The 27,557-nt window shown below is 37.1% G+C and overlaps 1 protein-coding gene across 1 annotated transcript in view; it reads right to left on the bottom strand.

The window, feature by feature from the left end:
* Window positions 1–2,126: 2,126 nt before the first annotated feature.
* The window catches only part of edil3a (EGF-like repeats and discoidin I-like domains 3a), a 176,933-nt gene continuing 151,502 nt past the window's right edge, over window positions 2,127–27,557 (bottom strand). The window contains exons 9-10 of the mRNA XM_058375476.1: window positions 20,659–20,814; window positions 2,127–4,815 (exon numbers count right to left, since the gene is read on the bottom strand). Coding sequence (XP_058231459.1) covers window positions 4,666–4,815; window positions 20,659–20,814 — 306 coding nt within the window. The 3' untranslated portion in view covers window positions 2,127–4,665. The remainder of the gene's footprint in view (window positions 4,816–20,658; window positions 20,815–27,557) is intronic.

Below are 27,557 nucleotides of genomic sequence, written 5' to 3' on the forward strand. Positions count from 1 at the left end.
TCAGCGTCAGTAGGATTTAATTCCACACAATGTCTGGTAGACACAGAGAGACGCCTGTTGATGGGTCACAGCCTGCATTCCGATACTCTGTTTGCTTTCAGATGAGAGTTTTGTGGGATATGCAGAGAAACGTTCAGTGAATGGAACTGGAAAATGGCTCTCATGGATAATTGTAGATTAGATTAGATTAGATTAGATTAGAATGACTATAAAGTTCAGCAAGTTTTACTTTGGAATATAATTCTTATTTTGGGGAAATATGTCTTAGATATTTTGTAGGATAAACATATTAAGTAATCAAATTAAGTGTATTAGAAAACACTGCAAGGTACAAACAATGCAAGTAAGTCTCAAAAATATATTCCTTCAAATTTTCAAACTCAACTAATAAGCAATTTTAGCCAAAACTCAAAAGTAAATATTACAATCAGTTACCTAAAATGACGTACAAATGTCTTTATAAACATTATAAAATTACACAGTTATTTCAAATCCAGTTAAAAGAATGCCTCGTGTCAATTTGGTTTAAATTGTTAAAATGGGACTAGGGCCATAATGGTGTAGTAGCTTAGTAAAACCAAAACCATAGGTGACTTTGCTGCGGCCTGTAAGCCTGTGCTGTTATTCTTGCCCTGGACATGTCTTCAGTGTAACACTGATCCTTGATGCTTCTGTGTTCACACATACATTGATTTTATCACTGCAAGTCACCAGTCGCTGTACTATGAATTCGTCATTAGTACTACTAATGGTTGATATAGTTTATCAATGAGTGGTGCAACTAGCCTTACATTTACAGCATTTGGCAGATGCCCTTATACAGAGCAACTTACACTTTATCTCATTTTTTTTTTTACAACTGAGCAATTGAGGGTTAAGGGCCTTGCTCAGGGGCCCAGCAGTGGCAGCTTGGTAGACCTGGGATTTGAACTTAAACACCTTAACCACAGCTTTGTCACTGTGAGCCAATATATGTGGGCACGCAGCATTACTGTGAGCATTTAGCAATGATTACTTAAAGCTGAGAACTTTAATTCCTTTCCCTGTTAGAAGCTGCCATAACTGCATTATGTTTCACTTTATAAACAAAGCAATTACAGTGCATATGCTTTACTTCCTGTACTTAGTTGAAAGGACAAATTAACTACAGGATAGATGAGGCAAATAAAGTTTTCCGTATGTTGTTATGTTGATATATTGTCTGTTTTCGCTTTACTATTTAAGTAGCAGTGCAATATCTATTTTTTTTATATCACACGTTGAACTGCAGAACTGTCAAGTACAGGTAGTAAAAGATTAAAAACCAAAAAAAAAAAGCAAAACAGGATTATACTGAAAGTGGCTTAAACTAACTTGACATTCACACACATACAAATCGTACTCAAAATAAATGATAAATTATTAATATATATGACACAAAAGGGTTTTTATGTATGTACAGGGTCATTATCGAGATATTAATAGATATTATTGGACTAGGTCTGCTGTCATTAGGCTGCATGGAGGTCATACTCATCTTGCCATCATGATCAATTCATCATGTAGAATTTCACAGCTTTTTTTCTGAGGTGATTGTGAACAAATGATGGAAGAAAGTCTGCCTGGCAATCAGAGTAACTATCAAGGCAACATAAATGCTTTGCTCTTGTCATATTACAGTATTCTAAAATATGGGAATTATTATCATAACCTGAAATTTCACTTTTCTGCTGTTGTGCATAAGCTGCAGTGAGCAATAAGCGCACTTTACACTGAGGTACGTCGTAAGTAAATAACAACCCGTTTCTGTTTAAGACTTTTGCCTTCAGCTAGGATTGTGGTGTTACGTCTTAAGGTGACTGAGAACTGATACATATCTATGTCAATAAGAAGAAATGAAATCCTGCAGTAAGCATGTTGCCCTGCTAAAGTGCCCTTGAATGATGGGATAGTGCAGTAAACAGACTGTTTTCTAATTAGATTTAATTTGGGTGTCTTCGCTTATCTGAGGTAATTACCCTCACTCTGTCACTCCCTCGTAATTGGCTCACTAATGGACATGACTTTGTTACATGCGCTCATCGTAAATGAAACTAACGATCCTAAACAATTAAAAAAAACAAAAAAAAAAACAAAACAAAAGACACTTTATTTCACAGACTTTGATTTATTTGTCAAACCAAAGAGTGGACTAACAGGTGATAATGGCTTTTTTTGTACACTCTTCAGCTTTTACTAATCAGCATGTTATCAGTACACTTTGTCAGATACTTGCAATCGAATGCAAAACATGGGGGTGACATTTATTTCTTTGCAAAAGTTGTCAGGTAAAAACACAAAACAAAACGAAATGAAGCCAAAAAAAAAGAAGCAAACTTGATGTGTGGCCCACAGGGATATCCTGATATCAGCTTTACACATCACTATTCACAGCACATAAAATAGAAATACCGGACTATTGAACTCACCTGTATATATATATTATTTTAAAAATGTGCCTATGGACATTTTTTTTTCAAGGTTTTTATCTTCTTTGAATGTTAGCCCCCAAGAAGTACAAAAAACTGTTACAATGTGCACACAAGTCATTTGAACAGGACAGCCTGTGTTAGCAGCGACACAGGGCAATGTTAGACAAGGATTACCATATCAATACCTCCATATAGATGTTAATAAATCAGAGTAAATCAAATACAAATATATGACGTCTTGCAACATTCATCTGTTAGAAAACATGTTAAGTGTACATGATGATTACGTTTCCATGTCACCATACTGTGAATAAACATTGTTAATGGATTTTTGTTCTTTCTTTCCTTTTTTTTTTTATTTCTTTTTTTGTTACACATCACATTCAAAGTTGTACAAATGACCAATGATGAATGGTTTAGGATATAATTATGATACATTACATGGCTAAGTGGCCCTTTCCCCCTGCTTTAAAAAGGGATATCCACTCCTCTTCAGCATTCAAGAAAAACTGATGATTTTTAGGATAGATGTTAGTTTAACCCTTTCCAGTTTTCCCATTATAACCCTGAATTCATTGATTCCCAAGACAGACAAACAAATTTATGGATTCCCAGTGAATGGGCATCACTGGACGTTTCAAAGAATAGCTGTATAAACATACTGAATGTATAACTCTTCATAATCTTTATAGTACATTAGATTGTACGTTGATGGTTTAAATTTGGGTGTGAAGGTTCTTACTTTAGATAATTTAGATGAATATCTATTTGCCAAGGGGTGACTTGTGACTTCTAACCTGAGGATTTTACATTAATGAAAAAATAAAAAAAATAAAATAAAAATACAGTAGTAAAGCTGAGCAATGCAGCAAAAAAAAAAAAGAAAAAAGAAATAACCGGGCAAGAAAAAACAGCAAGAAACTGGACATACAAATAGAAGATAGTAGCACATTTTAACAGCAACATATTAAATACAACTGAGATTAAAGATAGCCCAAGATTGCAAATCCTCCTGGACATTTCCCAGCTGAAAACATTCGATAGCCTGTCTTTTAGGTATCAAACAAACAGAATTTCACAGAATTGCACATCTGTAAAAATTTGCACAAGCTATAAAAAGTTATGAGTGCCAAAAGTTATGAGGGTTAGCAAGTTTGTTTGTTTTTTTAAAGAATTTTGGAATAATATATCCAATTAAATCTCTCTTGCTCATTAAAATTCCTGTGACGTTTGTGTGAGAGCGGCTTGGTGCAACTAGGCTGTGTGACAAGTCTCCAAGTGTAGCTTTGCGTTGGAAGTGCACTTTAGTATTAATAAAGTCCAATCATTAATGTACCTGTGAAAATTCAGCAAGAGCTACGTTTATGCCACACTTCTAATACTGATTTCATAATTTCCAGTTCTTGACTTATGTAATATTTGTATTTATTGGTATAGAAGTATATATATATAGATATTTTTTCTTTTTTAGAAATGCAAGTAAAAACAGATTCAAAGTTATTAATTTAAGTGATAAATGTTTAATATGGAGCAAAAATACAATGTTAAGGGAATTAGATGCCTAACATTTCTAATATAATTTATGCACCATGCAGTAATTTAGTGTTTAATATATAATACAAGAGCATCATATTTTGTCTACACAACATCAGTGTTTTATGTAAGTGTAGTTTTGATAAGGTGTTAAAATAAAAACAGGAAAGCAGGAAACATAAATGCTGTTGTTATAGTAGTGGTGCTTTAAACATCTTATCAGTTTTGTTTTAGTTAAATGAGTTAAAGCTGTTTGCTTATGGTCCATGAAGCATAGTATATTGTTTTATTTTGTGTTGGTTTCAAAGTGACACCATCTAGTGGCTAACATCCCACTGCTTAAGCCACAGTGAAATAAACCCAACCCAAATCCCATAATCATATCAGAAATTACAAGACTCTATAAACACAGGGCAAAATCTTGAACTTGAAACAAATGAACCCAAGCACAGGAAACTAAGAAGACAAACATAACGTTAGTCAGAATTTAGTATACAAAACATAAAACAGCGACCACTCCCACCCCCAGGATGTTTCATTTTTTCCAAACCATTTTGAAGGAACAAAAAAAGCAAATGCTATTGGAAATTGATCCTCTATACAGCTCGAGCAAAGTTTATATTGAATCTGAAATTGGTACTGAAGTGTACCAAGCGAGAAAAAGTGGGATCTGGGAATTTTTTTACTCTTCCTCCCTGCATCCAAGCACTTCTGCACGCAGAGTGATCCTCCCATACCATGACCACGGAAGGATCCGGATGAAACGGGTGTAGATGGGAGGATCGATGACGTTTTTCCTGTGTGTGTCATTATCGAAGTTTCCTTGAAAAACCTGAAAGAATAAAGATGGAAAACATCAGATGGGTCCAAACTTTGTACAGTACTATGAGAGATTCCACACAACTGTAAACCTTCATAGTTAGTCCAAAGCCTTTGTCTACATTGTCAAACTACACATCAGAACTAGGTGTGGGACATCTTTCAGTCCGAATGTATTGAAAATACTTTGTTGAGATGAGAAGCCAGCCACCTTATATTTTCTTCTATTCATGCTGTGTCGCAGATCACCTGAAGGAAACTTCCACATATGTGAGCTCAGAGATGCAACTGGCTGATGCTATCCGCCCAGCTCATTTTGTTCTCTTGTACCCCTGGCATTGGATATGTTGCGACTGTGGTCTGCTGAAAATATGGGGAATGTAATGAAATTCCCCAGGAAATCTATCCTAGATTATGCTCTTTTATAAATAGGCTAGATATCATGGAAATAAAGGACTACAGACTACATGCTACAGAAACATTGGGCACTGCAATCCCCAGTTAAGTGGTCCAGGCTCAACTCCTATATTGCTATACCCAGGAAAGTGAGAAAAGTTTTGAAAACACTATCCCAGGTTCCTGCTATTAAGATTTGTCCAGGCTTTTATCTTGTCAAAATACATTGGATGTATCATAAGAATAAAAAATCTACTTATTTTAAAGCCACTGATATCAGTCTTGGAAAAGTATGCAGCTTAAAAGATTTTTGTTTCAGTGTACCAGTAACAGGCCATCAAAATATTTTTTTTTAGGTGAAAAAAAATCTGTTTCTCTTAATGCGAGGAAAAAATACACTGAAGAAGAGTAAACAATTTCCACTTCTCTCTGTATAACCTACGTATGGAAGCAGGGTAAAAGTTCACATGAAACAAGAACAAAAAAAAAATGGGCTGGTGGAAAACAAAGTTCTCCGGTGGGCTTCAAAGGCAGCTCCATCTCCTTTTTTAGCATGCAGACAGCCTGAAGTATATCAACAGAAAGAACAAAAGACAACTGTGGCGAGTCCTCACTGAGTCAGGCTCAGCTTTGTGCATCACAAACACCAAATATACAACTTGTGCATTCTTCTCCAGACTGTTGCAATGCGTTCTTTACTGCCATAGCATCAATCTCACGTCTGCGGCTCTGGTGAGAGGAAGAGGGGGGTGTGATGAAAAATTGATTATCAGAGACACTGTGCTCATTTGCTGAGCTTTCCATCAGCTTCCTGAAATGTTTTTGTTTGTAGATTAGGGTTCTGCAAGAAGCATCCACAATCAAGGTTCTAAACAAAGGAGGTGTCAGGAGGTTTGTAATGTATTCAAATTTATGGATGGTGAAAAGCTAACATTTGGGCTAGTTTTTGGGTCCAAGTTTACTTTTCTATCTCCCCCCCTGCTCCTGAAATTTCTGGGCATTTTAAAAAAAATATTCTTTCACTACATTATCTCCATAATTCGCTTTAGAGCAAACAGCAGTGAAACCCATTTGATTAGCCTGATATAATCCATCCTCTATAAGTAACACCCTCACTTCAAACTAATCTAATTCAGTGTGTTAAGGGTAAGATGCATGAGAAATTCTTCCACCATCATTAGTAGAAATTAATTTGTGAAAAATGTAGACCAGTAGCCAGTCTGACAGATGAGACTGTAACATTTGAGCTATACATTGTAATGTTAGAGTGGTTTAGTGATAGTGAGAGGCCTATAGATTTGTTAAAGGAAGTACTGAGTGTTCTCAACTTAAACTGGGGCGGTGACTCGCGAAATGGCTTGTTAGAAAACTTGCAATGCACCATCACTTGTCAGGCAAACATCAAGAAGCCTGTTGAAAGAGCTCTAGTTATAAGAGACTCTATGACACATGAAATTAGCTAGGCCTTTTGGGATACTAGAAGTTATAGAGATGTGAATACTAAAAACCAGAGAGCCATACATTACAGGTAATTTTAGGAGGTTTTATAATATAGTCATCCTTATAAGTGCTAATGATGTATGCATTCATCAGTCACAGACTACTAAGTATAATCTTAAAGAGGTAAAGATGTACAATGATGCGGTTTACTCTGGCGCCATCACAATGCAGCAAGGCGTTGAAGCTTATAACAGGTTATAGTTGCTGAACTTCTGGATGTCCGAGTGGTGCACGGAAAAATCTGGCGATCCACTCTGGAAAGTGCTGCTGTGATTTCTTGTGATATACTTAGACAGGCCTAGTTAATTAGTGACAATCCAGAGCAAACTATGCCTAATCTGCTGCCTTGAGGTAAAACACAAATGGTAAAATGCCCCATGGATTATGCTGTCTTGATCTATGCAGTCTGAAAGGCACAATTCTCCACAGTAACCTTAATCTAACTCGCTATAGAAAATACTTGGTTATTATATTAGGATTTAACCAGATTGAGAACTTATAAAAAGAATGTACACTACAATAAAAAGCTAAATATGGAAAGGTCTGCTTTTGGTAATAAAATTATAGAGACCATGATTCAGGATAGGTCATGGTACTGCAGTTTCAAGCTGATCTTCATAAATGTCCTTAGAATGTATCCAAGCTGTCAGAAAAACAACATTTGGGATGTATGACATTTCTAAAATGCCTAAACATCATTAAACACAACTTGTATCTGTGCATTGTTAGGCAAACACCAAAATAAACAGTGCTAATAGAATAAAGAGAGCAAATTACATCAAGCTGTATGCTTCATGGTTAATTAAACATCTAAATACACATGGCTATAATATAGAAATAGCCGGCCTGTGAATGGTATAAAACAGGGTTTAGCAGTGGCAGAATTAAACTACTGCAATTATGACACAAAGAGCAGGTGACGAAATTCTTAACTGAACGTTGAAACCAGTGGACTAGACCTGATGAGTCACTCTGTGGAGTGATATTAGCAAAACCTGATAAAAGAAAGTCTTTGTGCAGGCTCTAAAAGAAAGTCTTTGTGCACTGTAGGTCAATTCTAACTAAAATGTCAAGAATTTATCTTGTATTTCCCACTAGCACAACTATCTGCTGTAATGGTGAGCACTGCTGAATTTTTTTTTTTTTTACGTGTCCAGAGTAAAACACCTTACAGTGGCAAGATTACTTGAATGACTGAAGGTAACACTGTTTAATTTGACTCAACCTGCCATGTGAGAATCTCAAAATATTTGGAAAAAGTCAAATCAAAAGAGGTGCTGAGTCAAGAACAAGCAGACATTATTTGTGCTCCTGTTTTGTAGGCTCATTATCAGGTTTTCTTAATATTAAATATATTTTGCTGAACGCTGCAGTTCTTGGTTTTTATGATTACTGAGAGGCTTAGTGCTACAAGACATGAGATTAAGTGAGTTGAGAGAGTGAGTGGTGGATTAGAAACAGACAGGCACTCCCACTATCTCTTTTTAAAGCTAAAGACTTATTATTTGAGACAAGATCCCATGAGAGGGATCACACTGCTAAGTATCACTTCTGAGCCTCTTTAGGTCATAATTCTGCTCAATTTATAAACACTGAAGTAGAAGAAGCATATGAAACTAAATCAAGCAGCAGGTCCACAGAGCCCCCGAGTATCAACAAGAAGATCTGGTTGCTGGAGTCTGGTTAATACTGATAAAATGCGGCTCTTTTTATTTTACTTTCTTTTGTAGAGTACATTCTTGATATCAATAGTGTGTATTTTTCAAAGAGAAAGAAACATATTTTCGTTTTAAAACCACTTATGATTAACAGTGATCCTTAAAGTTTAGTTATGCTTAAATACGTACACTCCAATACTTTTAAGATGAAAAAAAAGAAAGAAATATACAAAAATACATTCTTAGAACTACACTAAGAATCACTATATATAATTGATGGTGGTCTCCCTCTCACCCCCACATAGGGGGTTTCTTCCTCAGGTTCGGGTAATCGACCAGAAGCTTGAGAGTTCCATACAGTATCTTAGCTTTTCCTAGGATTGTATCTGGTCAGAGACCTTACATGTTGCACCTGGAATCTGCTGGAGCACAGACTGTTATGCTCCTATTAACACTGGGATCACTTTGGATGTCACTTTCCAGTTGTTCTTCCAGTCCATGTGCTTCTCATGCTCCTGCTTCTCGATGTTACTGTTGGTTGGGATTGCCACATCTATAACAACTGCTGTCTTTTGCTCATTGTGAACCACAACTACAGTATGTATGGTTGGTTAGTCAGTCTGGAACCTAAAGCCCCACAGGTTGAGCTCTACTATATTACTTTCTGTAGCGTATCCCATTAGGACTTCAGGACTTCTAACCCATACTCTGCACAGAAGTTTCTATACACTATCCCAAACACTTGGTTAAGCTTCTCACTATATGCTGTCCAAGCTTGTATTTTACACCCTGCTACTATATGGTGTACTGTTTCAGGTCTTTTCACAGCCTGCAACTTGGGTCATGCCATCTGTCACAGATTGCTAGCTCTATGGATTTGAAGCTGAGGGTCTGTTCTTGTGCTGCCATGATCAGAGCCTCTGTGCTAGCCTTCAGGCCAGTCTATTCTAGCCACTGGTAGGATTTCTTGATGTCAGCAACATCCTTTACCTGCCAAAGATACATCCCATGGAAGGGCCTCTTCCACAATATTGTGTCTTCCTTCTCATCACATACTGTCTTCTGCTGCCTGAGGCACTCTCTTAGCAGTTCATCCCAAGGGGCCATCTTCCTGATGTGTTCATGGATGCTTGTTTCATTCTGAATAATGGCTCTGACACTCACTAATCCTCAGCCTCCCTGTTAGATTCTCAGGGTGCTGGACTTTGGGGGGGAACCCTTCATGTATTGAGAGGAGTTTTCGTGTTTAGTGGCATATATCTCCTCCTGTGGTCAGATTACTATTCCAGCTGGGTATCTGATGGCTGGTAGGGCACACAAACTACTACCTCAGATCTTATTCCTACCATTGAGCTGCCTTCTTAGCATCTGTCTTACCGTCTGGAGCTATGTATCGGTAGCTGATCTGCTTGCATCCTAATTGTGGCTCCCACTGGGCTGGAATACCAAGGCACTTGTAGCGGGCCTCTATGTATACTATCTTGCCATGTGGTTACTCCACTCCTTGAGTCATGATCACCTTCCCTGTCTTTGCACCATGCAACCAGACTTACCAAATCTGAGTGACATCTTGATGTCCTCGCTGTAGATCCCTTGTAAGGTGGATTAATGAGTCGACAGCTTGTTCACACCTGGAGTAGCATTTGATGTCATCCATGTAAGTGACTGATGATCACTCCACTTCAGAGTGATCATTAGTGGCCAAGAGGTCTTGTTGTACTTCTAATCCTACGTATCCATACTTTCTCAGTCTCCAATTTTCTATCCTGTGATTTTTTTGTGTTTAAAGGTGGCGGCCTAAATGCTATTGATTGCCCTGCCTTGGACACTACTCAAGAAAAAATTGGCAACCTCGGAAGTTTGAAGTACATGGAGGTAATTTAGTTTAATTTAAGCACCTGTGTAAGCCTAACCCTGATTACAGAAAACTTGTTCCCACGTAAATACACACATAAAATTTGAACGTATGTTGCTCAATCTGAATACAGCCCTCAGAGTCACAAAATGAAGGTGCTTAACTTGAATTTCTTGGCATCTATTCAAGTTAAAGTGTTCACATGCAGTTCACACTACCAAAGTTGGCAGATTCTGCATATTTTAAAAAAAAATCAGTTATTTGGCTTCAAGCTAAAAAAAAATAGGGAATAGAACATATGGATTAATAAGATTTTTATGTGTGCTTTGTAAACTGGATGAACAATTTAATCTGATGATGGAAGCCATGGAATACAATATATGTATGTTTTCATTTTTATATTAAGAGATTTAGAACTAAGACATTGCCCGTGTTTATTCTATATGCATTCTTTATAGAAGATGTGGCAAGGGTTTAATGAATAGGCGGACTGAGCAGCCATCTACAATGGTTAGTTTACGATGAAGTTTATAATTTTATTGTAAGAATATTACGTTTCTGTACATCTCTGCTTCTCATGCATATGCACATGCTCTTTATCATGGTGAGTCTGTCACACTGTCATACTATCACACACACCGCCAACCCCACTCACTTCATTTTGCTCCCTCAGGGCCTGTGCTTTCTCATCAGATACGAGCTTCAGCAGCTTGAGGAGGTTCAGAAGTGAAGCTTAGCTAAGGCTGAGTGATGTAATCTCCATACAGCTAGCAGCTGGGTACAGGGCCGGTGGAGCAGCAGGCCTGGCATAGTGCTGCAGGAGGGTGTGAGGGAGTGGCACAGTGCAGCACAGATGGTGAGAGGTGGGGAGCACTGTGCCACACTAGTTGTGTTTTGTATTTACTTAATGTCAGGGATTGACAAGTGGAAATTCCCATGACCTTCTTCAGAGGGTCAGGCAATTCCCAGAGGCAGCACTGGCAGCTCTGGTGTTTCAAAGTTCACTAGTTTGTAGGTAAAAATGCTTAACCCAAGGAGATCTGCCAAACCTCCAGTATGAAATTTCATGTGGCATGCAGATTACCACTGCTCATTGGTGCTTTGTGTAACAAAGGATCAGTTTCATTCTATTTAACTTCATATATATTGGGATAAATAACAAGCCACACTGTGTCAATATAAACAATTACACTACTCACACAAAGTTAAGGATATTCGGCTTTCGGGTGAAATTTCAGGATGCACCTAAAATGCACTATAACCTTTACAGGTGAACTTAATTTGACCTTCTCTACACTTTTGAATGCACATGTCCAACTGTTCAGTGTTTCAGTACATTTTGCATAACTTGCTGTTCTCTAACAAGGTGCTTAACGGCAAAATTCACAACTGGTGTTTGATCCATGAATCGACCAATACATTTTCTGGTTCAATTAGAATCGGTATTTAAACAGTCCTCTTCATCAAGCTTTTCACATTTTGACATCATGAGACCAAGACCACACCTAACAATTGATCAACAGTACCTCTTCATGCTTCAAACAGGATGTTTGACATTTACACTGGACGAGGGACCAGTGGGCCTCAGTGCTGTTCTCTGATGAAAGTCAATTCACGTTGAGCAGAAATGATGGCCGCCAACGATGTTGGAGACGTCAAGGAGAGCGCTATGCATCAGCCACTGTTGTGGTGGTGTTACAGTCTGGGCAGGTGTGTCTACTCAATACAGAACTGCCCTACATCTTGTGAATGGTACAGTGACAAACCAATACTACCTGAATAACATCATTAATCCAGTCATTGTGCCCCTGCATGAACAACACAGGCCTAATTTCATCTTCATGGACGACAATGCTCCAGCTATGGGATCAGCTGAGTCGCCGTGTAGAGGCTTGTAACCCTGCACCCCAGAACCTCAATGACCTGAGGCAGGGACGATTCTAGGATTTTCATTTAAGGGGGGCTCAGCCCCCAGTGAGGGTATAATAGTAAAAAAAAAATAATAATAATAATTCATTAATTAATTTAATAAATTAATTATAATAAAGGTTTGACTAACAGGATAGGATGGTAAACTTATTGCAGCATTCCACTGCATAGATGTGTATAACATTTGAGTACTGAACAAGCCAAAGATCTTCCTGATCACACACACACACACACACACTTGTCCTCTGATCCTCGCTCTGTGACGCCGCGGTCTGCGGATTGAAGAACGCGCTGAAAGACGGAGAAAAGCCGAACTCTGCCACCGTTTTCATCTGAAATTTAAAGGGGACTGAGGCGATCAACAATTTGTGTAGAGTTTATGAAGAATCGCACAATTTTTATGGGGGCTGAGCTGAAATTGTAGGGGGGCTAGAGCCCCCCTAAAAATGGCCTAGCGACGCCCATGACCTGAGGGCCGCCCTTCAAGAAGAGTGGACTGCCATGCCTCAACAGACAATAAGTTGACTCGTGAACAGCATGAGACGTCGTTGTCAAGCTGTAATTGATGGTCAAGGGCACATGACAAATTATTGAGACATTGACATTTTTTGTTGTGGTATACCCACCACTGTTGTTGGCTTTTGTTTCAATAAATTGTTTGAGATGAGGAAATCACCATTGCATGCTTCTACTTAAATGCCCTACTTTCATGATATAATATCACTGTAGCGTGAACTTTTTACATTTTCCATAAATTTCACCCAAAAGCCAAATATCCTTAACTTTTTTTTTAGCCAAATCATATTGTAGCAGAAATGATAAAGGTATTCAAGAACTGACCATAGTTCAGTGACCTACAGTTTTCTTTAAACACGTACCATGTTGGCTTCTGTAGCAGATTCTTTGTTAATATCTGTTCATTATTTAGTGACTTAATGACATGTGATGGAAAAATCAATGTCGAAAACAATGATGAAAAATGACTAGGCAGAGAAGTGTCTACATGTCTAAATGACACTAATCTAAAATAATTGTGTGAAGTGGCATTATGCAACAAAACATAAACAATTTAAAAATTAAATGGCAGAATGTCCAAAAAGAAGTAAATATGGCAGTACTGATAAGTATTAAGTGAGTGTACTAATTCATAATTGGATAAGTGATGGGTGTGTCTTTGGTGGTGTGGAGTGAGACTGAAGACAGGAAGAAAAGGTGTCAACTGCCCATCTGGCACCAACATCCATGCCACAGTTAATGAGAATATATTTCTTTCTTTCCCATTATAATGTATGATGGGAACATTAACTAAAGCTTATTATTTGCATCTGCATGATTTTATGCATTGAGCTGCAGCCACATGATTGGCTGTGTACAGGTGTTCCTTTCTTCATCGAGTCGGTAGTGAGTGTATATATCGATATTTTAGATATCTATATAGACATTTGACCTCAAATGCTAAATGAGGGTGCTTTTGGGCATCTGTGTTAATGCATATGTTAAAACACTGTGATATATTGGGTTTTTTAGATAAACATCTTGCAAAAGATGTAATATTGATTGTAGGACATAATGGTTAGTGAATATGATAGGGTAACAATCTCACTAGGTAAATAATAACTAGCAGGTGTGTAATATGTGACTGAATAATACTTCTCGCTTGAATTCATGTTAATTAGAAAAAAATATGTCTATTGAGGACATAAATAATACTTTATAGAAGCATGACTTTATTTTTATTCCTTGGCAGCTGGCTTGGGCGGTTCTTGCTGCCCTCTTGGCCTGTTCCATATGCTGCAATGTGAAAGGCTGTTTCTGCAGTGCATCAGCACACCCAATCTAGTCTTAATAGCTTATATATATATATACACTATATTGCCAAAAGTATTCGCTCACCTGCCTTGACTCGCATATGAACTTAAGTGACATCCCATTCCTAATCCATAGGGTTCAATATGACGTCGGTCCACCCTTTGCAGCTATAACAGCTTCAACTCTTCTGGGAAGGCGGTCCACAAGGTTTAGGAGTGTGTTTATGGGAATTTTTGACCATTCTTCCAGAAGCACATTTGTGAGGTCACACACTGATGTTGGACGAGAAGGCCTGGCTCTCAGTCTCCGCTCTAATTCATCCCAAAGGTGTTCTATCGGGTTGAGGTCAGGACTCTGTGCAGGTCAGTCAAGTTCATCCACACCAGACTCTGTCATCCATGTCTTTATGGACCTTGCTTTGTGCACTGGTGCACAGTCATGTTGGAAGAGGAAGGGGCCAGCTCCAAACTGTTCCCACAAAGTTGGGAGCATGGAATTGTCCAAAATGTCTTGGTATGCTGAAGCATTCAGAGTTCCTTTCACTGGAACTAAGGGGCCAAGCCCAGCTCCTGAAAAACAACCCCACACCATAATCCCCCCTCCACCAAACTTTACACTTGGCACAATGCAGTCAGACAAGTACCGTTCTCCTGGCAACCGCCAAACCCAGACTCGTCCATCAGATTGCCAGATGGAGAAGCGCGATTCGTCACTCCAGAGAACGCGTCTCCGCTGCTCTAGAGTCCAGTGGTGGCGTGCTTTACACCACTGCATCCGACGCTTTGCATTGCACTTGGTGATGTATGGCTTGGATGCAGCTGCTCGGCCATGGAAACCCATTCCATGAAGCTCTCTGCGCACTGTTCTTGAGCTAATCTGAAGGCCACATGAAGTTTGGAGGTCTGTAGCGATTGACTCTGCAGAAAGTTGGCGACCTCTTCGCACTATGCGCCTCAGCATCCGCTGACCCCGCTCCGTCAGTTTACGTGGCCTACCACTTCGTGGCTGAGTTGCTGTCGTTCCCAAACACTTCCACGTTCTTATAATACAGCTGACAGTTGACTGTGGAATATTTAGGAGCGAGGAAATTTCACGACTGGATTTGTTGCACAGGTGGCATCCTATCACAGTTCCACGCTGGAATTCACTGAGCTCCTGAGAGCGACCCATTCTTTCACAAATGTTTGTAAAAACAGTCTGCATGCCTAGGTGCTTGATTTTATACACCTGTGGCCATGGAAGTGATTGGAACACCTGATTCTGATTATTTGGATGGGTGAGCGAATACTTTTGGCAATATAGTGTATATGTAGAATCATCTGCTAAATTTATTATTGATTATTCACAATGCTTGATATAAAGTGAAATAAAAAATTTAATAGTCTCATCTGTTTGCATCTATATAACCAAATAAATAGACGGCTAAAAGAAATGAATGATATGCCTCATATGATGAAAGCCATATTATTGCTAAATAAATCAAACCCTTTTTTGATTTTTGGTAAATATCAATTTTTTTTTAGTTTGAAATATTTCTAAATCAAAAATGTTTGTTTATTTCTTCCCTTCCACAGCCTTTCAGTGTAGTTTCAGACTTTTGGACCCCACTGTCTATGTATGTTAGTTACATCAATCATGAGTCAAACTAAAGAGACAAGTAAAGGAATTTAATGTATCCAACTGTTTGCATTGGGCTATTCAATTCCAGGCACTCATATACAGCGGTGGCTAAATCAAGAGTTGTAATGTCAGGAATGGCAGCTGCTATTATTTTTCTGGACAGAGCAGGCCAGCCTTGATAATGTCAGTAAAAACCTGTAATGAGGCTGGCATGTAATGCAGTTCACTTTAGCTAGACTGTGTCAGGCCTGGACTGTGACCCCTACAGCTATAAGTATATTAAAAAATAGCTTACAAATGATAGAACATTCTACTCTGAGTTTTTCCCATTACACAATTTCTAATGTGAAGGTGGATCTAATGGAGAATGAATTTATATTGATTTAAGTCGCATTTCAGCGTTAACTCATGAATTACTTTCTTAATCACAAAAAACATAAATAATTGGGTTATCAGTTTACATTACAGTTTTTAACAATTACTAACATTATTCATTTCATTAACATTACATTAACAAAACATTAACTTCAATATTTATTACACATAAATGAGAACGTAAGAATATGTTACATGAAATGATGAAAACATACTGAACATTGGTCTCCAGGTATAAATATTTGAAATTACTTCTGAATTTTGCAAAAAATATTAATTTAGTTGTTTATTTATATCAACTGTTGTGGATTCAATTTTAATGCAGGTGTTAATTATTGGTTTATTATTAAATATGTTACTTATGTTAATATGTTATTGTACTTCAATATTAATTCTGAAGTACAATGTTTATTCAAGTTAAATCATTTAATAATATTACCTTAGTAAGTGAACCCTAATTTAATGTGCTACCAAAAACTGACATATCTTTTTTGCTGTCTAAAAAGTAGAAAGGTAATAGCTGGGGTTACAGACACTGCTCTACACCCATGTACCCCGTTTCTCAAATGGCATGCTCCAGCAATGACATGAATTTGGGTCACACTAATTTAATAGCAATATCACCAAGGAACATTAACTGCAGGTGAAATATATTACAGAAATTTCATATCTAAATGTATTTATTCATGTAAGAGGTAATAAAAGGCCATAGTGATACTTGTTAATATTGGAAATTATATGGAGAGATCTCTGACTTCTTATTCAGTTAACCCACCTTTAGTCTCATCTTATTATTCAGATATACATTTTGCATATTATTCAGAGAATACTATGTGAACTACAGTAAAACTGCTTGTCTGTTAATAATGGTCTAATCAAAATAGTGACAAGGCAGCTGTCAAATTAATCAAGCTTCCAATTACATCTGATGAGAAAGACTTATACCTTGCTGCTCATAGCAGTCTGTTCACATGTTCATCAGACCCTAGAGAATTCGTGAAACTGCTAATCAAACTTGACTTTGTGAGCCAAGCAATCATTTTTTTAAACCCAATAAGACCAAAAGACAGGGTTAATATGCACATAGGGACAGAGAGCTAATTGACCAGTATCTACTCTCATGCGATCCTGCTTACCCTCTTTTGGTGCACTTCCATCCTTTCACCAAGAGGGGATATATCTTTATGGAGGTTAATTAATTCATTGTTGCATTAAACACCAATCATTTATTGCTGTGTGTGACTATGCCTGGTATTGTGTACAATATCAGATAAAATCTCTTGGGGCTTAGTAGAACTCTTAGGCCAAGGAAAAGAACTCCCTGTTAGCTCTTTCAACCTACAGAAAGCCTTGAAGTTAATCACTTACTCCAGTCGGAAGTAATGTTAAAAAAGGCAGATCAATGATCCTTCCGTTTATTCTGTCCAATTCTAAATCTCATTTATTCAAGTATCCAGACTATTTATTTAGTATTTTGTTCTTTTTATGTGATGCTACAATGTTAGCATGCATGGATTTTTCATTCATTTGTTCAGCTTCATTGTGGTCAGGGTCAGCATGGATTCAGAATCGATAAGGATTACTGGGGAACATGCAGCTGTGAGGAAGCGATGCTAACCACTGCACCGGACAGTGAATTTTCCTTCCGCTCTGCACAAGCGGAGAGGTGGAAAATCTCTGTATTGGTACCAGATTCAGGTAACTCAGGAGATATTCTTTCCAGTTCATGCCCAGGTTCTGGTTGGGACACTCAAGGACATTCACAACACTCAACGTTACTTCTGTGTTGTTTTGACTGTGTGTTTCAGGTGAATCTTTGTCCAAATCTGAGGCTGTGGAAGCTCTTGAGGTTTTGCTTTAACAATATCTCTGTATGTTCTAGGGTCTGTTCATCATTCCTCAAGTCTGACAAACCCCTAGTCCCTGCTGCTGAAAAAACTATTTCATAGCGGGAAGTTGCTGCCACTGTGCTTCACTGGATAAAATTGTTCATGTGATGAAAATTGCCTGGTTTCCTTACAGATGTAATACCTGACACTCAGGCCAAATAGTTCAATCTCAATTTTACCTAACCGTATAATCTCGTCCTCTAAATCAGCGGGAATGTGCCTTTTACTGAGTAAAGGCTTCCAGCTTGACACTGGAAAATCCTGATTGTTGGAATGCTGCAGATGTTCTCATCTGGCAGCTTTTTCGATCTCCGTATTAGACTCCTGGAAAACCGCTCCATCCACAGTGGTTAGTAAACTCCTTCCATTTAAGGTTAGTAGTCGGAATACAATTACGATTACGATACGTAAATGTGCGATTTAAAATTTGTAATCAATTTTACTAAATATTGAAAATGGCTGTAGCATATCAAAATGTTCTCAGAGTACTATCTGAATGTACTCTATATCGCTTATCTACAAGCACTACTGAAGCACATACACACTCTTCACTTCTTCACTACACTGCTTTCCTTAGGGAAGCTCTAGACAGTCATCTTTGAACCTGGCTGGACAGCCATATGTGCCAGATGGCCAATGGCAAATGCTATTAAAGCTCTTTAAACAAGCATAGTGGGATTTGGACAAGCAGCTAGATCCATAAAGCCGCCCAAATCCTTAAAATGTTGTAAAAGTGTTTCTATTTACAACCTTATTAATTACCAAAAAAAATACAAATGAATGGCTGAGAGTGGAAATACGAAATAATTCAGTACTTATATAATTAAAACCTATAAGATAATTAATTATAATGTTAAATATGATATGAACATGTTTATGAAATATGACTATAATATATTATATAATATATTTTCTGGATTTAATTGTTTACTTCACAATTCAGGCCTGTATCAAATCATAAAATCATTTTTCATGAAAACATTTTTCAACATCATCCATCGTAGCTAATGGGAGAACCTGTTTCATTTGAATTTAATTCAAATTGATTGCTTTTGCCTGGAGCACTTCTGAAACTGAACTGTTTGTGCTGCTGAAGAGTGTCTTTAAGAGACTGACTGAATGAATATGGTAACTAAAAAGAGAGAGGCATGTCCAACCAAACTTACTCTTAACCCAATTGAGAAATGATGTTCTGTTTAAAACCTATGTAATACATAAAGAAATGTTAGCAAAGAAATTGCATGTCAAATGGTCAAAATTCCTTCTGGATTCCTGATGATTATTTAGCATTGTTTATAATTTTATTGGCCAGTCAAGGAAGAGGAGGTGGGTATTTTGGTTTTGGAAAGAGAATTTTTTGCAGCTGTTTTTCCCATTTGAATTGCCTTCCAGATGCTGCAGAAGCATCATAATTTAATTATGCTTTAATGGGACAAACTGCTTGAGCCAGTGTTACTGATGCTGACCCAACTTGAGCAGTTGTTCTTTTTATTGACTTCTACCAAGGCCATGAGCAAGAAATAAACAGTGAACAGTAACAGTAATATTGCAATAAATAATTATTAATAAATAAATTATTAAATACGAATCATTCTACTTGTTTTTTTTTTTACATAACTATTAACTATTACATCTTTTATAAGATAAAAATTGAATTGAAATATTTCACTATCTTTTCAAATTGCCAGCCTCAGCCCTTAATAACATCAGACTTCCGGTACTATATTCTGAAGTAAGAAAAAAGATAAAAGATTTAGCTAAAAGGTAGCACATCGTTTTTTTTTTACCACTGCAAGATTTCTCTAAAATTAAAGTTTTTGAGTGAACTTAATTTGTAGGTTTGAAGTGTTGGTGTGCTAGTCTGGACCAACTTATATAAAGTGCAAATTCAGTGAGCTCATGTTAGACAGTGGCCTAAATCCAAAGAAATGAACTTGTCCTCTGCTCTGACAAATGGCCTTTGAAATATGTCATTTATTGAAAGTGTAAAGTTGGCAAACATACAGTGCAAGGAGCTATGATTATATAACTAACTATATATCATTTCTGCTGTCAGGGCTTGGTTTTGCCTGTAGATTCTTAGGCAGCTTGCTTTAATGAGTATCTTCTCTTTTTAATATAATCTATATTGGTAATTGTCCACCGACTGTAGGAGAGCTATATATATATTACACACGTAAGAGGTAAGCTTTCATGGAAGAAGTGTTTCATAAATGCTTTCCATGAGGACAATTTAATTATGCAAGCTTCCAGATCTCATCTCCAGCCCAGCAGTATAGGGGCCATAGTGAGTCGATTTAATTTGATTATGTTTAAACCTGATAGACGTTTTCTCTACCACTTAAAAAAAAAACACTCAAAAGCCACACAACGAACTTACTAGGATTCAGTGTATCTTGGTATTATGATCAAAGCTCATTTTTTCTCCAAATAATTAAATCCTAATGCCAGGCTTTGCTATTATTTTTTGTAAGATTTACAGTAAACAATGCCAAGCTGTTCCATGCTCAAAGCACTGTCACTGCACTGGAATAAATGAAAAGTCAGAAGTCTGTAACATATTGGAGTCATACCTGTGTATAACAATACCTGTGTGCAAGAGATAGTGAAGAGGAGCAAGATGCTCTGGTAAATGTGCTCTGAGACATGACACAAGAATGGATCTGATAAGGTATAGAAGATTGAAAATGCTTCAGGCTTTTATCTACATAGTGTTTGGAAAAAGATTGTCAGGTTTTTACCATATCCCTGACTGGAGATCCCATATTTAGGCCAAAAAAAACCCTAAGTATCTTTTAGCTTTGATGTCCATGATAGAGCCTTACCTTATCTTTCTTCTGTTTTTCATCCTGATATATGTGCCATCTTTCTCCATCATTGCTGTAAGCAAGCTTATATGAGCCCACGAACTGCACATGGCCAAAATCTTTCGCCCCCTGGGTAATTATACCTGTGATTTTGGTCGGCACAAGCATGTCCACCTGAGAGAGAGAGAGAGAGAGAGAAACAGTGAGAACAAATGTAAGAACCACACTGTCATTCACAAGTGTGAGTGATGGGAGCATTTTCTCAGTGTTAAAGGTTCCTACAATTTTTGATATTAATTTAGAAAAGTTTACAGAAGGGAATGAGCAAACACTGCTTTGGGTATTTGTAGTATATTGAACATTTTTGCCTAGGCAGTTCTTCAGGACTGAAAGAGCAACAAACAGCAACCTCTCAGCCAAAAGCTATCCTGAAACACGTTGAACACTTTTGTATTCATATATTTGTCATGTGTAATGTTGATTTTGTTTCATGCTGTCAAATCTGTACAATCAAACACCAAAAGGGCAAGAGCAACCAAAATTTCCAGCAATGTCCAATGTCATAATAATTACAAATCCATAAAGCAATGTTTAAAGACAGCTGTTCTGAGCTACATCAGAAACTTGGCTCTGTAAAGTACAAATATTTACTTTTGGATTTGTTACATCACAGTTTACAGTTTTATACAGGATAAAATCTATAAATGCTGAAGCAGTCAGTTACAAAAAGACCTAGCAGAGCAAAGAGTATACAATATACAGTATAATGCACTGTATGTACCACAGGACACTAAGTTGCCAAATGACAGATATAGAATAAAATAAATATACTGTATGTACAGCAGCAAATGTAACTTTTGAGTCTTATGTACAGCGTCAAGTAAAGTCTGTACATTACAGTTCAAAGGTTTAATGCTGTTAATATCCAGCTATGACACTTCACTGTTGTGCAAGAGTCTTATGGCCTGTAGGTTAAAAAAAATCTTTCTTTAAGTATAATAAAACTGCAGTAGCTTCTTCTAGAAGGGAGCAGCTATAACCAGGCTATGGTTCATGTAGCTGCTGTCTTTTATGATCCTTCAGGCCTTCCTCAGGCACCGTCTGTTGTGAATGTCCTGGAAGAAGGGAAGCTCACTTCCAGTGACACTGCATGGTTTTTATGGCTTATGGTGCAGTTCCCAAACCAGTAGGTTATGCTACTAGTCATGTCACCATTTAAGCTCCCTGTGTCATCCATACATTTTGGCCTCATTTGTAAGCTGTCTGTAAATGTTTGTGCACACAAAACCAAAGAAAAAATGTCTGCAGGATATAAAAAAGCTTTGTAAATAATAATTTTCTTGGTGTATGTTTATGAATGCCTAGCACAAAATTCTTGAAAAGGCAAAGCTCACAGCTGATATGATAAGCGAAACTTTCTCAGAGGTAGAAGTTATTTTAACTCATATCTATGCCAACAAAAATCATATAAAAATGAAAAATAATAATATTGTTTACAGCGTAACAGTACGTAAAACCGCAATACAGAAAATGTGAATTAGATGTGAAAAGAAAATAGTTCACATGTATATCAGACATTGCCGCTTCAGACACACCAGAGTAGACAATTATCAGTCACTTAGTGCTGCTCTAATAAAGTGTTGCATAACATTAAAAAAAGATGTAATGACAAGCAGAACCGATTTATACTCCGGCTTATATAAGGATAAAAGAATCTTCTGTATTCAGCAGCAGCCCATGACCATTGATTTTGGTAGAGCAGGATGATAATGACATAGCCTCGAACAAAAGTAATAATGACATAATGTAAAAGTAATAATAGCATAGCCTCAACTTTAAGTTAAGAGGCTATTACATTTGGCTTATGTTTTAATTACCAGTATGTTTTTATTATCTAGTGAATTTAGAGTAGTTGAGAGTCAACACCACACAGACATGCAGCATACAGTCTAGTAGCTCCTTCTGAGCAGTTTTAGACATACTTTTGTTCAACTTTGTTTCATTTTTTGTTTGCCAGGTTTCCAGTCCGATCCAGTTCCAGTATCAAAAACCACACAAAAGTCCTGAAACTAGACCAAAGGACAAGGTCACTGTGGTACATAAACATTTCTGATATACAGACATTATCCACTCCATATTCCCCACTGAGAGTGTGACAGAATGTGTGAAATATACATCTAGAGAAAGAACTTTTTCTCTATGACAACCTAATTTTGCTCTTGTTGCAGATATCGTGTATATATATATTCTGTTTTCATTGTGTGTCATTTTTATTTATTTATTTATTATTTATTTTTGCAAACGTTCATTGGGACCAGGTCACTGTTCAGATTATTCTGCCGGTAAGACAGAATGTGTTTTGCCAATGCCAATATGTGGACAGATCAATTTTACACTTGTTTCTTATACTATGAAGTTCGTGTTGTGATAATATGCCAGCAAAATGGGTCTGTTAAAAAAGTGAAAATTTATTTCACATATTTTATTTTATTTCATTCCTCTCTCCTCACTATTTTCTCTTATTTAAAGGTACAACAAGACCCCCACCTCTATAACAGCCCCACGTCCAGCTATGAAGGAGCTGCCACTGGTAAACCCTCATACTGCTTTATTTCTGCTCTGTCTAATCTTCAGCAAAACACTAGGGGAAAAAACTCTAGCAAAAACTCAGCTCACACAAGTGAGCTGAAGCTGAGAAACTGTATCTTAATCAATGCAGCCACTAAAACTTAACAAAGCACCTCAAATTCTGCAACAGCCCTGAAAGAATATGTCAATAAGGATTATGCATTACAACATAACCCCCTGGACTTTTGCCGCTACTCTGCACACTGCATCTGCCTATGTGTGTGTGTGTGTGTGTGTAAGTGTGAGTGAGTGTGTATGTGCAAGACAGACACTTCTAAACTAATTGCACCAGCTGCGGCAGTAAACAAAGAGGGTTGTGAGTGAATGGGAATGTCAGGCCAGTGTGTGAGCGCTTGATTACACACAGAAGGTTGCACACAAAGCTAATCTTGTCCTGACCAATGATTCATGCTAGCCACCAAAACAACAGCAGGCCTTAAAGCACAAGTCATAAATGGTTGCTGTCAAAATAAATAAGCAAATAATTAAATAAATAAAACTCAAACACCCACCCCCATTCTTAATTCTCTCCTATAACTCATACACCCATGCTTTGATGAGTGTAACTGATTTAGGGTGAAAATGAGCTTGAGATTTGCCCTCAGCTCTGTAACCTCCCTCCTGAGGGTCTAATCTCCCTACACGAGCATGCTTTGAAGTCTGTGAAGCCTGGCTTGGTTTGCTTGTGGCTGCCTCATAAAAAAATCAATTGAGACGCAATAAATAAATAAATAAATAAATAAATGAGAGGGGGGAAAAAAAAATAACTCCTCAGGGCCTATCCAGCTGTGACAGAGTACACCACCCACACTGCTCAGCCTTCTCTCTGCCTCCTTGCCCTGCTCTTTACATGTCCCTGGGTTTCCTGACAGCAAATATATCTACTGTCAATTGAAAATGTATTGGGAATAATTAAATGAAAAGTAAAAAATAAAGAAAAACCAAAAAACATTTTTTTTTAGCAAGATTAAAGTCATCTTCCCCAGGAGAATTAAAAGCTTGATTTAGAAGGGGAATAAAAGAAACATCAAGCACGCTGGTTTGAAAGAACTTCACACTGCTTCACACGATTCCTTTCCTGAAGCTTGCATAATTTAATTGTCCACATGGAAGGTTTATTTGCAATCATTTGCATTTTCTGACCCAGTTTCTTGCCTCTAGTTGAACATGAGGCCAAGGTTCAAGCAGAGTCAATGAAATGCACACTTTATACAGAAGTCCAGCTGTGTTCAGACACTCGGGGTAGATAACACTATAAACGAGCCATGCTGTATTTATGTCCTGTATTAAGTATAGAAATGAGATTCGACTTCAGTTAACTACATTCGTGGCACTAAAACAAGACATTCTGCAAATGTAATTTGCTCTCTGAGAATTACACATGGTTCCTGTAAACCTCTGAGCCAGGTCCAGGTAGATGTACATCATAGGGTTAAGGCTTGGAGCAGTGACTCACTGGATGTCTTATATGTCTAAGGTTTAGCTCACTGCATGTATCATAACACACAGAAGTGTAGGTGTAGAAAATACAAGGAAATACAGTGTTCTGGACAGTGGATATAAAAAGTCTACCCTTGTTAAAATGACAGGTTTTTGTGATGAAACCAAGATAAATCAAACCCTTCTACTATCTGTCTGGTAAGAACTCAGGGCAAAAGGCACATTTTTCTACTGGAAATTGCAATCAAATACAAATAAATTCATATTCATTTAGGGCTTGATGGTTACTGAGTGTCAGTGAGACAGACTCGCACTCCGTACACAGCCTTTGGCAGAGATGCTGTAAAGCTTCTCAGAACAGTTCAATATTATTATTGCTTTTTTTTACTAAGGAATAAACTACAAAATAAACAAGACATACAAGAGAAACTAGCTAAGGCAATAATTTATCATTTTCTTTTAAACGGTAATACAAACACATTTTCTCTCAAATGATAGAAAGTGTCGCTTAAGTACTATTATTCTGGGATTGATTTATTCAGCTATTTATATTTACTCCATTACCTCTGCTTAGGATTTCCTCAGAAAACAAGTTGTGATGATGACTAAGCAGATGGAAATGCCAGCGCAGCAAATTCGGCTTTACTTACTATAATGGAAGGAACTGAAGGTCAGCGGAACGACATAATAAGGATGGAAGCAAGTTTGAAAGTAAATTGCAAAGAGTCAAAGGCCTCTCTACAAACTCTAAAGTTAATTTAGCGGCTAATGAAATGAGCGGTCTAGCTGAAGTCAACTTATTAAACTTGGTAAAGCGAACGAATGAATGGTCAAACCATTAAAATGACATTTAAAATGTTAGAGTATGTAAAATCGCATTATCAATATACTTCTATTGATTGTGTAAAAAATTTCAGGATTCTGTTGTTTAGATATTCTACATAAGATCTGTAGTTGTTTCTGGGTTGTTGACCGGAAGATATGGGGTTCAAGCCCCAGAGTTGCCACTGTTGGGCCCTTGAGCAAGGCCCTTAACCCTCTCTACTCCAGGGGTGCTGTATCATGGCTGACCCTGCGCTCTGACTCCAACCTCCAAGGCTGGGATATGCGAAGAAAGAATTTCACTGTGCAATAATGTATAAATAAAGGCTATTTCCATCATTCACACCCAACCACTTACCCACACAAACAACAAATAAATATATATTTTTTTAAACACATTTAACAATGTTTTGTTAAATTGTTTGAGCGTTCGTTTTGAAAAAGCTGAGTCTGAGCAGCAGAGTCTGTTTAATAATTTTATTCGCTTTATATTACTGTATGTGATCCACTAAAGACGGCATCACACACCGCTTTTCTGTAGGTTTACCAAAACAACATGGCTACAAGTGGTGTTCCTATTGATTCTTCTGCATAGCAGGACAAATATTGATAAAAAATGTTTGCACCTGGTAGTGAAGAAGGCATCTAACAACAATAACCATAATACCGGCTAAGTATAACTACAGTATTATTGTGTGCAACTGATCAAAACATAGTCCATGATAATTTATTGAGAGAACCTTTAATAGAGTATAAATAATTATTATTCATCTGTATGACTCAGCATAGGATTTGTTTATTGCAGTTCCTACACAAGACAAGCAAGACCAGACTAGATGGTTGTGTTATTAAGAAGTCCCCTGAGGGAAAAACACAAATGATATTTAAAAAAAAAAAAGAAAAGAAAGAAAAAATTGCTGTTATAGCCAAAAAAGCAATAAGAAGAATCCACACTACTGGAAACTTTAGGGGTGAACTTAGAAAAGTGAACATGGACTGGATTCAGCTCTAAATGTTTGCTAAAGGTATGTGTACGTGTCTAAAAATATAACATTTACCGCATGCAGCTGCGGTGAAAAACATCATCGGATGGTGCTGGATTACTTTTTTAATTTACATTGATCCTCCTTAGCACAGGAGAGAAACGTGTGAATGTTCATAAAAATTTAAAGCTAGAAGACCTGATTTTTTTATTCAGTTTATGATTCGTGTGTTTTCCTAAATCCGATAAGGAGGATGAATGTAAATTTTGAAAATAATCCAGCGCCATCCAGTGAAGTTTGTGTATGCATATATACTGCTGCATATATATATATATATATATATATATATATATACACACATATATATATATATATATATATATATATATATATATATACACACATATATATATATATATATATATATATATATATATATATATATATATATATATATATATATAGTATATGCTGCATATGGCAAATTAGATACCCAATTTAAAATGATGCAGGTTTCTACCAAACATGTACTTAAGGTGGTTGTTAATCGGAGATGAATATTTACAAGACTCTTTGTAGTAAAACTTTGTAGTTAGCGCTTCATTAGTACATGCCTTACCTTATCAATAGTTCATATTGAAGTAAGTAAGGATTAGTGCAAGATTATTCATGTAGTCTTAATGTAAAGGAGGATAAAAGTGTAAAATACAGGGTGATGTCTATGCCAGTGCATTCATATACAACATAATGTATAATGCAATTGAATAAACCTTATACTCACTTCAGTAACGTTAATTGTGTGTGCAAATAAACACTGACAAGAAACCCATTTCTGCCAAGTCAAAATGAATACCATTAATAATACCAATTTCTAAGTCTGCATAGTAAAATAAGCCTTAGTGTCTAAAATTAAATAATATATAACACTGTTTTTATTTTCAAAATTCGCAGCACATTTGAAGCACCATGTGAGTGGCACAAGCTCTCTTGTGTATTCATGTGCACATACGTACATATTACTTAACTACAGTGCCCTCCATTAAT

This window comes from Hemibagrus wyckioides, linkage group LG22 (assembly GCF_019097595.1).
Source record: "Hemibagrus wyckioides isolate EC202008001 linkage group LG22, SWU_Hwy_1.0, whole genome shotgun sequence".
NCBI classification, from domain to species: Eukaryota; Metazoa; Chordata; class Actinopteri; order Siluriformes; family Bagridae; genus Hemibagrus; species Hemibagrus wyckioides.